This window comes from Salmo salar, chromosome ssa12, assembly GCF_905237065.1.
Source record: "Salmo salar chromosome ssa12, Ssal_v3.1, whole genome shotgun sequence".
NCBI lineage: Eukaryota > Metazoa > Chordata > Actinopteri > Salmoniformes > Salmonidae > Salmo > Salmo salar.
In genome coordinates, this window is record NC_059453.1 from 78,420,694 (window position 1) to 78,434,261 (window position 13,568).

The following is a 13,568-nucleotide window of genomic DNA, read 5'->3' on the forward strand; positions in this document are numbered from 1 at the left end:
TGTGCAGGCCGCACCTCTCTCTGGAGAGCCTTGCGGTTGAAGGCGGTGCAGTTGCCGTACCAGGCTGTGATACAGCCCGACAGGATGCTCTCGATTGTGCATCTGTAAAAGTTTGTCAGGGTTTTGGGTGAATTTCTTCAGCCTCCTAAGGCTTCTTCGCCACACTGTTTGTGTGGGTGGACCCTTTCAGTTTGTCTGATGTGTACGCCAAGGAACTTAACTTTCCGCTTACTCCACTACTGTCCCTTCAATGTGGATAGGGGGTGTGGCATCCTGAAATCCACGATCATCTCCTTTGTTTTGTTAATGTTGAGTGAGAGGTTGTTTTCCTGACACCACACTCCGAGTGCCCTCACCTCATCCCTGTTGGCTGTCTCGTCGTTGGTAATCAAGCCCACTACTGTTGTGTCATCTGCAAACTTGATGATTGAGTTGGAGGCGTGCATGGCCACGCATTCGTGGGAGTACAGGAGGGGCTGAGCACGCACCCTTGTGGGGCCCCAGTGTTGACGGTCAGCGAAGTGATGTTGTTTCCTACCTTAACCACCTGGGGGTGGCCCGTCAAAGTCCAGGACCCAATTGCACAGGGTGGGGTTGAGACCCAGGGCCTCCAGCTTGATGATGAGCTTGGAGGGTACTATGGTGTTGAATACTGAGCTGTGGTCAATGAACAGCATTCTTATATAGGTTTTCCTTTTGTCCAGATGGGATAGGGCAGTGTGATGGCGATTGTCTGTGGACCCATTGGGGCGGTATGCAAACTGAAGTGGGTCTAGGGTGGCCGGTAAGGTGGAGGTGATATGATGCTTGACTCGTCTCTCAAATCACTTCATGATGACAGAAGTGAGTGCTACGGGGAAGTAGTCATTTAGTTCAGTTATATTTGCCTTCTTAGGTACAGGAACAATGGTAGCCATCTTGAAGCATGTGAGGACAATAGATTGGAATAGGGAGCGATTGAATATGTCTGTAAACACACCAGCCAGCTGGTCTGTGTGCTCTGAGGACACGGCTAGGGATGCCGTCTTGGCCAGTAGCCTTGCGAGTGTTAACACGTTTATGTTTTACTCAAGTCAGCCACGGAGAAGGAGAGGGGGGACGCGGCCCTTGTTAGTGGGCTGGTACGGCGGGTGGCACTGTATTATCCTCAAAGCGGGCAATGATGGTGTTTAGCTTGTCTGGAAGCGTGACGTCGGTGTCCGTGGAAGCGTGACGACGGTATCCCGGAGGAGGTCTCCTGGAGGAGACCCATTTTCTCGTCCTTTGTTATTTCAATAAACACCCTTGAAACCGAGCTAATCCAACTCTGTCCATGTCTGATCTGTGTAAACGTCTTGACCAAACCCCCTGATCTGCAACACTAAGATGTTTGGTGCAGTATACTGTATCTCAAGTGAAAAGATTTGCATGAAAACTGGTCATCTCTCCTTGAATACCAACAAACACTTCATGTTCCCACTCCCACTGAGTAGTACTGTTGACCAATCACTAACGGAGGGGCGTAGACTTCGGCTACCGAACTTCAACTTGCCTGAAGAAAAAGTTGTGTGCACAAACAGCCAACAGAAAAAAAATAATGAAGATCAAAACATCACAAAATGTTGTCATATATGTGCAAACTGTTTCGACTGGGAAGCATACAGTCAGCTTTAACCGGCGATAGCCGATACCCGCATACTGTAGCTGATGTTTTGGTGGTGCTCAAATCGGTGAGCAGCTCTTGATCATTGCCACAAAACCACACCCATCCCAGTTGCGGAAGTTCAGAATGAGAAAGTGTAGGCTATATAGAAAGAATTATGCTCAAATTGAAATCATTAAATGAAATAATTAGGATATTTATGATTTTTATTATGATCTTCATTAGCTATTGAAGAAGCAGCAGCGATTCTTCCTGCGGTTCACACGAAACAAAACAAAATACAGAACACTAATGGACAAGAACAGTAACACAAATTTTAACTAATAACACTATGACTAAATAACAATAGGACTAAGCAACCTAATCGAGGTGTAGATTACATCTCACATTCCAGCCAATGGCAATGTCCGATTTAGGTATAATGCCAGGAGCCATTTGACAGCTCTATCACAGTTCCAACACCATCAAAACAACTATGCGGATGTTGGCTAAAGAGGATCTGATTTAATAAAGCCCTTAAAGACGGCTGCCACTAGAGGCCCTGTGATCATCTCATGAATCTGCACTAGTTAGAGCAGAAACTATGGCCATTTGTTTTGAAGAAAGGTATCGTATCAGCATACTTAATGTGTTGTGGCAGTTATTTTTGTTCAAATGTAGTTGGTGTAGTTGGTCAGAGATGCAAGAGAGTCAATACAGAAATGATCACAGTCAATACTTTTCACATCTCAGCTTCCACCCACTGTGCCTCTCCAGCACGTTTTCCACTGCAGAGAGCTGGGGATGGACACGTTACCAAGGGAATCAGCCTAAGCCGAGAGTGCAAATCAGCTGATGATAGCAGACTGGAAATAAGCTGCAGGGCACAAGTGACATCATAGAGGAATGTCTGAGACGTTCAGTGGGCCCACCTGTGTCTGTCTCTCTCTCTCCCTCGTTAGTGTTTCCTATCCTCATGATGTAGTCTATACCTACAGTTCCAAAACTATGGCGATGAAATGTACAGATGGTGATAAGTCTATTCATACAAAACGTAAAGATTTGTTTTATAATTTACATGCAATGTAAGCTATTGCTAAATAAGCAAATGATTGCAGGTCTGGGTTTTCCTCTTGTATGGAAAACATTTCCTCCATCATAATGCCCATATTTTAAACATTTGTGCATTCATCAAGAAATCATATACTACAAGCAGTGAGCTTCTTTAGAGAAAAGAAACAGTTTGACGATGTAGTACATTTTATTTCATAACTTATTTACTTAATTTTTTATTTAACCTTTATTTAACTAGGCAAGTCAGTTAAGAACAAATTCTTATTTACAATGACGGCCTACCCTGGCCAGACCCGAACGACGTTGGGCCAATTGTGCGCCGCCCTATAGGACTCCCAATCACGGCCGGATGTGATACAGCCTGGAATTGAACCAATGACTGTAGTGACGCCTCTTGCACTGAGATGCAGTACCTTAGACCGCTATACCTGAGTAAATTATTTATTTATCTGTATCATAGAAAACAATGCAATTAAAAAAATATAATGCAGAATAGGATATCTGTAAAAGCTACATATTGACTGGAAAAAAATTAACAAACTACATGGTCAAAAGATTGTGGACACCTGTTCGTCAAACATCTCATTCCAAAATCATGGGCATTAATATGGAGTTGGTCTCCCCGTTGCTGCTATAACAGCCTCCACTCTTCTAAGAAGGCTTTCCACTAGATGTTGAAACATTTCTGCGGGGACTTGCTTCCATTCAGCCACAAGATAATTAGTGAGGTCGGGCACTGATGTTGGGCGATTAGTCCTGGCTCACAGTCGGCGTTCCGTAAAGTGGTTGTTCCACTGGATATCATAAGGTGAATCCACCAATTTGTAAGTCGCTCTGATAAGAGCGTCTGCTAAATGACTGCTAAATGACTTAAATGTAAATGTAATGTAAATGTTCCAATTCATCCCAAAGGTGTTCAATGGGGTTGAGGTCAGGGCTCTGTGCAAGCCAGTCAAGTTCTTCAACACCGATCTCGACAAACCATTTCTGTATGGACCTTGCTTTGTGCATGGGGGCATTGTCATACTGAAACAGGAAAGGGCCTTCCCCAAACTGTTGTCACACAGTTGGAAGCACAGAATTGTCTAGAATATCACTGTATGCCTGTAGAATTAAGATTTCACTTCACTGGAACTAAGGGGCCTAAACCAAACCATAAAAAACAGCCCCAGACCATTATTACACCAAACTTTACAGTTGTCATTATGCATTGGGTTGCGTTCTCCTGGCATCCTCCAAACTCAGATTCTTCCGTCGGACTGCCAGATGGTGAAGTGTGATTCATCACTCCAGAGAACGTGTTTCCACTGCTCCTGAGTCCAATAGCGGAAAGCTTTACACCACTCCAGTCGATGCATGGCATTGCGCATGGTGATCTTAGGCGTGTGTGCAGCTGCTCGGGCATGGAAACCCATTTCATGAAGCTCCCGACGAACAGATCTTGTGTTGCAATCGAGGACAGACGATTTTTACCCGCTACAGTGGTTCCTCCGTTAAAAGTTGTGTCATACTGCAGCACACCTTGCGGGCTGCTGCAGCATTCTGTGGCACATTATCAAATTGTAAGCCAATTTTTCTGTTAATGCAAGTTAGTACTAGTTTGACCACCAGAGAGCATCTTTGAGAAGCATTTAATAGTCTTCCATATTGGCATTACAAGAAAATGTAAAACCTTTTTTGTAATAACATAGTGTATGGGATTGATTTTAAGAAATTTGGCTTAATTAATTTGATTAATATTATGGTGTTTATATTCTAAGAAAAACAAAAAAGGAAACTGTACAACGTGACGTCGGCAGTACAGTACTGGGCTATTTAGCTAAAGAAACCCTGTGTCGTGCGGGCAGGGCACGTGGGAGACCGCGGTTCAATTCCTCGACAGGGAGGAAGGAGTAGGCTGTCCTTGTAAATAAGAATTTGTTCTTAACTGATTCCATATGTGTTATTTCATAGTTGTGATGTCTTCACTATTATTCTACAATGTAGAAAATAGTAAAAATATAGAAAAATCATTGAATGAGTAGGTGTGTCCAAACTTTTGACTAGTACTTGCTTAATTAATTTGATTAATATTATGGTGTTTCTATTTCAAGAAAAATGAAAAACCCTCTAGGTTTCCGTTAGGATGGAATGGAAAATATGGCGCTGTACAACGTGACGGTCAGCAGTACAGTACTGGGCTATTTAGCTAAAGAAACCCTGTGTCGTGCGGGAAGGGCACACGGGAGACCGCGGTTCAATTCCCCGACGGGGAGGGAGGAGTAGGCTGTCCTTGTAAATAAGAATTTATTCTTAACTGATTCCACATGTGTTATTTCATAGTTGTGATGTCTTCACTATTATTCTACAATGTAATGAGTGCTTTAACTCCCCCTTGCGGTGGTCTGGAGCAGTGAAGCCGTGACGCTGGGTACCTCTAAGTCCCGCGGTGTAAGCTTACAAACTTTTAAAGGAGGAACCACTGTATGCTCTTCAACACTGCAGTCCCTTTTTGTGAGCTTGTGTGGCCTACCACTTCACGGCTGAACCGTTGTTGCTACTAGATGTTTCCACTTCACTTTAACAGCACTTACAGTTGACCATGGCAGCTCTAGCAAGGCAGAAATTTGACAAACTGACTTGTTGGAAAGGTGGCATCTTATTACGGTGCCACGTTCAAGGCACTGAGCTCTTCAGTAAGGCCATTCTACTGCCAATGTTTGTCTATGGAGATTGCATGGGTGTGTGCTCGATTTTACACACCTGTCAGCAACAGGTGTGGCTGAAATAGCTGAATCCACTTATTTGAAGGGATGTCCACATACTTTGTATATATAGTGTAGAAGCACAACCTAAAATCTGTAAATGTGACCTTTTTGGAAAAGCATACAAAATGTGTTCCACCTGCAGAGAATCAGAATAACATCTCTGCCTGTAGTGTAGATAGGAACAAAGACCACTTTAGTCCAGAGTGTGTCCCAACAATCCAAGCAGCTATACTGACTTCCTCCGTGTGTGAGGGCTGCTCATCCCCAGGAAAAGGGCATCGCTGCTGGGGAAGGACTGGGTTGAGGTGCCCCTGGAGCTGCAGGAGACTCCATCCACCCTGTAGGAGATGGAGTTGTAGAAGACAGGGTTGCTGTGGCAGCCTGAGTGCTCACAATGGGCTGGAGAGGGGCTGTCACAGGCACCCAGCCTGAAGCACATACAGGAGCAGAGGGCGCTGATGCGGAACTCAGGATGCTTAGCAGAGTCCCTGACCCCAGGGGTCTCTCTACGCTCCTCAGATGGAGAGGGGATGAGATTGGTACGACTGGTGCCTCCCTCTATGGGCAGGGAGAGGTTACAGCGGCTACTGTTCCCATCCTCAGCTCCAAACCATTCTATCCCATCAGCTCTGTCCCACACTGATGCTTCCACATCTGCCTCCTCCTCCCCCGCCTCCCCCACCTCCCCACCCCCCTGTCCTCTTAGGCGCTGCTGGCTTTTGCTCCTCCCCCTCCACCTCCAGGCTCCTGGTTGCCTCCTCTGTGCTGTAGGTGAGGAAGCGTAGAACCACCAGGTTCAGGAAAGCCCCGATCACTGCCAGCCCCACCAGGATGTACATGAAGCTAAAGGCCACATAGGGAGTCCTCCTCTGGAGGGCCTCCTTCTTCTGCAGGGCCACAAAGTCCCCGAAGCCGATGGTGGTGAGCGTGATGAAACAGTAGTAGTAGGCATTGAAGAAGGTCCAGCCCTCAAAGTGGGAGAAGGCTGCTGCCCCGACACAGAGGGTGCTCATGCAGGACAGTAGGCCCACCAGCACCATGTTCCCCATGGACACATCAGTCTTCCTTAAGCCCATGCATCGCTTGAGCCTGCAGAGGAGGTAGCGGACGAACGTGTTGATCCTTTCCCCCATGCTCTGGAACATGACCAGTGTCAGAGGGATACCCAGAACTGCATAGAACATGCAGAATACCTTTCCAGCATCAGTGCTTGGAGCAGAGTGACCATAACCTGCAGAACAGAATCATATCAAAGTTATAGACACATCATATGTGTACATTAACACACACAAACACAGTAAATATTTTAATAAATAAATAACCCAAAGAACAGTAGTCTCTTTAACACAATCCCCATAACTGCATTATCATAACTGCCAGTTTCATTAATAATTTAAACAAGAGTTCAGCTTCAGCACCATGGTAAGCCCATAAGAGTAGAGGAAATGTTCAAACAGATTTGTTGTATGGAGGCATGGATGATTCATGTATGGATGATTTCACTTGCAGAGCAAAGAAACCACATAAACAACGAGTCCAAGACTTGCTTGGGACATATTTCTAAGAGGCATAGCAAAATGAGTTACCTATCGTTGTGATGACGGTGATAGCAAAGTAAAAGGATCCCGCGAATTTCCACTGTCTCCCCGCGCGATGGGGCTCCGACTGTAGAACCACTCTCTCGATCTCCCGGTAGTCGTCATCTGTAAATCTGTACTTCTTCTTCAGCTCATTGCGTTTCTGTTCCAGGATCTTCTTCCTCGAGTTCTCGGTCTCTGATTCGAGGGCGTCGAACACCACGGCTCCCACAAGCAGGTAGGATAGCATACACAGGATGAGAGAAAGGGTCCGAATGTTCTGCGCCTTCATCCTCACTCCGAGCGAACTCGAGTGGGCACTGAGAGGTGGGAGGGTGTGTTAAGGAAGAGAGACAGCAGGTGTACGCGCAAGTTATGTCATGCAAACCTTGACCAACACAGCCTTGCTAATTATAGGAAGAAAACCTGTTTTAATGCTTGTTGTCCCTCTGTTATTATCTTAGGCTTCTTGAAGAATAGGCTAGGCCCTACAGGTGATTAAACAGGCACAGTTTTTTTTTTGTCATTTTCCCCTATTTGAACAAAGCGCGCACATGGCCACATTCACCCCATTCACATAACAGTTATGGGGCCTGGCCTATATAGTTGATTGATATAACTCATCAGTGTCCTAGGCCTATATAGTATTACGGTGTAGGTAATTGTACCTGTCGTATTTTTTACACTGGCACTGCACGCACTTTCCATAGGCTTTGGGGTATGTGTTCTCATTACAGTATGCGTTCCGGTGTGCATGCATAGCTTATAGTCTGAATTCCCAAATGTAAGATTTACTGGTGTTCATCCGAGGCTTTAATGATGTTGCTCTCTCACACATTGGAACTAAAGCACATTGCGCTGGCAAGACACGTTTATCACCAAGACCGGTCAAATGACAGTTTATGGATAGGGCCAGACAAGGAGAATTTCCTGACCTGGACCTGGCTAGCCAAACTGTTTTTTCATGATACACACTGGGTTAAACCTCAGCTCTAATGATGGCCGGTAGCTTAGACAGTTTTTACAACTAATGACCAAGAAGGACACACTTGGACTTTTTTGTCTGTAGCCTTTTTGATCCTCTAGCCATTGCTCTCATCCATCTTTAACCGATCCAACTTCTTATGTAAGAATGTAGATCATTTCAAATGAACATTTATTTGAATCTAAATCTAAATAAACTGGTGGCCTTGATCAAAAGTCATACCCCACTGTGCGCAGCAAGCTGGACCTGTCCATGGTGCTGAACACTGGTTTGTAATCAGTAAGAGATGGTCAATTGGATGGCTTCAGTTGGTGAAAGAGACTATTGTTCTTTTGGTTCTTTGGAGAGAGAGGGGTGCACTGTAGAAACAGCTGGCCTTTTCAAAATCTACTCTCTTGATTACTTTGCGAAGCATACATGTGCGAAGTATTCACAAAACGCTTGGGTAATGTATTACTCTGACTGATGAAGCATGGGCTGGTGGCGGAGTTGACCTTTATAAAGCACACTTAGTCCCAGAGGGATCAATAGAGCCTTCATCATTAACTAAATCAGAGAGAGAGAGAGAGAGAGAGAGAGAGAGAATACAGGTAGCTAACCATGTGAGTATTTTATGACCCCCAAAGCCTCAAGTCTTAAATGTCATGATTGCTCTCAAATACTCAAAGACTAGGACATGAGGTACATTTACATGGGTCTGATTAGACACAGAGACCAGTTATAATAATGTAAATTGATCATTTTGTAACAAGTTTATTATTATTGTATTGATTTTGCGCATACCAGGTTACATTTCCATATTCAATTATATTAATATAAACATCATTAATAATAAAGTTAATGAATCATTGCTAAAGGCTGTGTGTGTGTGTGTGTGTGTGTGTGTGTGTGTGTGTGTGTGTGTGTGTGTGTGTGTGTCTGAGAGAGAAGGAGCAAAGAGGGAGAGATACAGACAGAGACGGAGGGAGAGGGAGAAAGAGAGGGAGAGTCCCTCTAAATTCTGAAGGTTTATTACCTCTTCTCTACTAAGAGCATGATCATCTCTGTTATTACAATCTACATGTATTGTTTGTCTCCTTTCAAGCCTATTCAGGGCTATTATGTCCTATATGAAGTACAGTAAATACCATATTGTGCTTTACTCAGTGCCAACAAAATCCATTACCACCCAGATGGTAAGAGTGCAGAGAGTGAGAATGGCTGTTTTCTCTACTGAAAAAAGGATAAGAACAATCATTACTATTTCAATGGATTATGTCCCTGAAAGATAAGTTAATAGTCGATGTCCAAAGTCCTTTCCAGTCCATGTGGCATTAATATGCATGGTTGTTAGGGCAGATCAGTTATACAACTACAGGTTTAATGTCAGACACAAATAATGCAATCAAACAAAGGTTTTTGAAGTTTCACAAGAAGAATATGCATTGAGAAATATATTGGCTTGTGATTCTCTAATAAAACAGAAAATGATCTTTGAGCATTAGTCCCCAACCCTTCTAATGGCTTTGTGGCTGCTGATGCCTAAGGAGTATTTATAGTGTTTTATCTGATTTGCTAAGCTCCTATCACGCTCTCCCCTACAGAATGGTTCGGCTTGACTCAGCCTCTAAGCTAACTCTCACAGGAAGACATTAAGACCAGGATATCAAGCACCAGGCCTGTCATCTGCCAATGTTCCATCCCTCGATGGAAGATGAGCCATGATATAACCAAGAACATGATGCTGTCTTTACACTGATAACAGAGACTACTAAATGTCAGCATAGAAAATGATTAAGATAGAAGTCACAGCACAGCAGCAGAACTGATGCGTTGTTTGTTGAGTGTACCAAGACTTGCATGTTCACATAATTCAACTTTTATGCTGAATTATTAAGAGTAAAGTAAAAAGTACCCACTGACTTTCATATCCGAATCCAGATCACTGTGAATGGAGGATTTCAGCTGTCTCCTTGTGCTTATGCCATCCATGGAAGAGTTTACCCTCCCTCCCTTTATTTTTTATAAACTGAGAACACTGCACCTGCCTCCCTCCACACACAAAAAAACAACAGTTCATAGAACTTAATTTTGGCATGGTCAAGTGGCCTCTTATTTTAAGCGTTATTTCACATTTCCTCTATGTAAATGTTTTGGTTGGAAAATTGTGATAATTGCGTCTTTTCTATAGAACCCTACATGATACGGAGGGATATAAAGGTGTCACGGAAGGATACTGACCTGAACTTTACAGCTAATGTGAGTAGTGCTTTGAGGCTTATTAACCAAAAGGGCAGAATGACAGACCTTTCAATCCTCTGGGACAGCACCTTTAGGGAGGCCTGACGGACCTTTCACTCCTCTGGGACAGCACCTTTAGGGAGGCCTGACGGACCTTTCAATCCCTGGGACAGCACTTTTAGGGAGGCCTGATGGACCTTTCAATCCTCTGGGACAGCACCTTTAGGGAGGCCTGACGGACCTTTCAATCCTCTGGGACAGCACTTTTAGGGAGGCCTGATGGACCTTTCAATCCTCTGGGACAGCACCTTTAGGGAGGCCTGACGGACCTTTCAATCCCTGGGACAGCACTTTTAGGGAGGCCTGATGGACCTTTCAATCCTCTGGGACAGCACCTTTAGGGAGGCCTGACGGACCTTTCACTCCTCTGGGACAGCACTTTTAGGGAGGCCTGATGGACCTTTCGATCCTCTGGGACAGGACTTTTAGGGAGGCCTGATGGACCTTTCAATCCTCTGGGACAGCACCTTTAGGGAGGCCTGACGGACCTTTCAATCCCTGGGACAGCACTTTTAGGGAGGCCTGATGGACCTTTCAATCCTCTGGGACAGCACCTTTAGGGAGGCCTGACGGACCTTTCAATCCCTGGGACAGGACTTTTAGGGAGGCCTGATGGACCTTTCAATCCTCTGGGACTGCACCTTTAGGGAGGCCTGACGGGCCTTTCCATCCTCTGGGACAGCACCTTTACGGAGGAATGACGACTGTGACATACCACAAAATAATTTATCTGGTCTATTTGAAAAAATTGTGGATAGACATGAAACAAGCAGTGAATATGGGATGTAGATTATATTTTAAATGATATTAATTTATATTATAATATGCCCCATTTCTTTCCTTGGGGACTGCAGATTGGTGAAAAGATTCACATATCTGTTGAAACTAATAATAACTAACCAACCACACAATCAATCAATTATATCATTTAGATAAAACATAAATGTCCTGTAAACATGCAACTTATTGAATTTAAATCTCACTCTAAATTGTGTTCTTTTGATTTTGGCAACAATTCAGCATTCCCTCTTCTTTAATCTTGTCTCTTGTAAATGTACATTTCCTCCACAAATAGCCTCACCAAAGGACTGTGCGTGGCCTATAATGAACCATGGATGGAGCTGGAGCCAGAGGGCGTTTTAGGCTCTGATGTTGCCTGGAGAACATGTACTGTAGGTGACGTTAACCTGGCTCAGGTCTGCAGCTGGTTGCCCTGGAAACCAGGGTAAAGGTCTTACTATATCAGATGAGACTTACAGTGGGGGAAAAAATTATTTGATCCCCTGCTGATTTTGTACGTTTGCCCACTGGCAAAGAAATGATCAGTCTATCATTTTAATGTTTATTTGAACAGTGAGAGACAGAACAACAAAAATATCGAGAAAATAAGCACATTAAGGTCCTGGAGTGGCCTAGCCAGTCTCCAGACCTTAATCCCATAGAAAATCTGTGGAGGGAGCTGAAGGTTCGAGTTGCTAAACATCAGCCTCAAAACCTTAATGACTTGGAGAAGATCTGCAAAGAGGAGTGGGACAAAATCCCTCCTGAGATGTGTGCAAACTTGGTGACCAACTACAAGAAACATCTGACTTCTGTGATTGCCAACAAGGGTTTTGCCACCAAGTACTAAGTCATGTTTTGCAGAGGGGTCAAATACTTATTTCCCTCATTAAAATGCAAATCAATTTATAACATTTCAGACATGCGTTTTTCTGGATTTTTTTGTTGTTATTCTGTCTCTCACTGTTCATATAAACCTACCATTAAAATTATAGACTGATAATTTTGGTGGTTGGAGACATCCCTCTAGTGGTGTGGGGGCTGTGCTTTGGCAAAGTGGGTGGGGTTATATCCTGCCTGTTTGGCCCTGTCCGGGGGTATCATCGGATGGGGCCACAGTGTCTTCTGATCCCTCCGGTCTCAGCCTCCAGTATTTATGCTGCAGTAGTTTATGTGTCGGGGGGCTAGGGTCAGTCTGTTACATCTGGAGTATTTCTCTTGTCTTATCCGGTGTCCTGTGTGAATTTAAATATGCTCTCTCTAATTCTCTCTTTCTCTCTGTCTTTCTCGCGGAGGACCTGAGCCCTAGGACCATGCCTCAGGACTATCTGGTATGATGACTCCTTGCTGACCCCAGTCCACCTGGCCGTGCTGCTGCTCCAGTTTCAACTGTTCTGCCTGCAGCTATAGAACCCTGACCTGTTCACCGGACGTGCTTGTTGCACCCTCGACAACTACTATGAGTATTATTATTTGACCATGCTGGTCATTTATGAACATTTTAACATCTTGACCATGTTCTGTTATAATATCCACCCTGCACAGCCAGAAGAGGACTGGCCACCCCTCATAGCCTGGTTCCTCTCTAGGTTTCTTCCTAGGTTTTTGGCCTTTCTAGGGAGTTTTTCCTAGGGAGTTTTTCCTAGCCACCGTGCTTCTTTCACATGCATTGCTTGCTGTTTGGGGTTTCTGTACAGCACTTTGAGATATCAGCTGATGTACGAAGGGCTATATAAATACATTTGATTTGATTTGATCATTTCTTTGCCAGTGGGCAAACGTACAAAATCAGCAGGGGATCAAATACTTTTTTCCCCCACTGTATGTAAAGATGAAAGGGGTCGTATGATCTGGCAATTAAAAAAAAAGATATACTGAAATACTTTTAACTGTACTACAGTATTTGTAGGCCTACTGATAATTTAGGACTTAAGGTTAACTCTTGTATCATGTACACCTCTGTTTAATGTCTATGCAGACCATGTCAACAGAATGACGTAGGGGAAACAACACCAGAATGTGTTATCATTACATACTTATAGTGGGAGAAGGCGGCTGGATGTGTACCCCGGTGAAAGTGTAGACTCACTCAAATTATTTTAAATATACTACCATAATGACATCTTTTAACTTTTCTGTTGAAAAGTAACTTAGATGGCCTATAGATGGAGCTGATGTTCAACACAGAGCAATAATCATGTACAGTACCAGTCAAAAGTTTGGACACACCTACTCATTACAGGGGTTTTCTTTATTTTCACTATTTTCTACATTGCAGAATAATAGTGAGACATCAAAACTATGAAATAACACATATGGAATCATGTAGTAACTATTTGAGGTTCTTCAAAGTAGCCACCCTTCGCCTTGATGACAGGTTTGCACACTCTTGGCATTCTCTCAACCAGCTTCATGAGGTAGTCACCTGGAATTCATTTTAATTAACTGGAGTGCCTTGTTAAAAGTTAATTTGTCAAATTTATTTCCTTCTTAATGCGTTTGAG

The 13,568-nt window shown here is 43.9% G+C and overlaps 1 protein-coding gene across 1 annotated transcript; it reads right to left on the reverse strand.

Annotated features, from left to right (window-relative positions):
* Nucleotides 1-5,470: 5,470 nt before the first annotated feature.
* Nucleotides 5,471-7,401, reverse strand: LOC106565946 (potassium channel subfamily K member 15-like). The gene is made up of 3 exons (XM_045692098.1): nucleotides 7,029-7,401; nucleotides 6,389-6,673; nucleotides 5,471-6,003 (listed from the first exon to the last, which is right to left on the reverse strand). The coding sequence occupies exons 1-3, from the start codon at nucleotides 7,309-7,311 to the stop codon at nucleotides 5,669-5,671; spliced, it is 903 nt and encodes a 300-aa protein (XP_045548054.1). The 5' UTR covers nucleotides 7,312-7,401; the 3' UTR covers nucleotides 5,471-5,668.
* Nucleotides 7,402-13,568: the final 6,167 nt, after the last annotated feature.

Coding starts and splice junctions, on each gene's coding strand:
- LOC106565946 (XM_045692098.1), bottom strand. CDS start 7,311: ATGAAGGCGCAGAACATTCGGACCCTTTCTCTCATCCTGTGTATGCTA. Junction 6,674..7,028: donor CACCGTCATCACAACGATAG/GTAACTCATTTT, acceptor TCTGTTCTGCAG/GTTATGGTCACTCTGCTCCA. Junction 6,004..6,388: donor CTGGACCTTCTTCAATGCCT/ACTACTACTGTT, acceptor TCTCCCTGCCCA/TAGAGGGAGGCACCAGTCGT.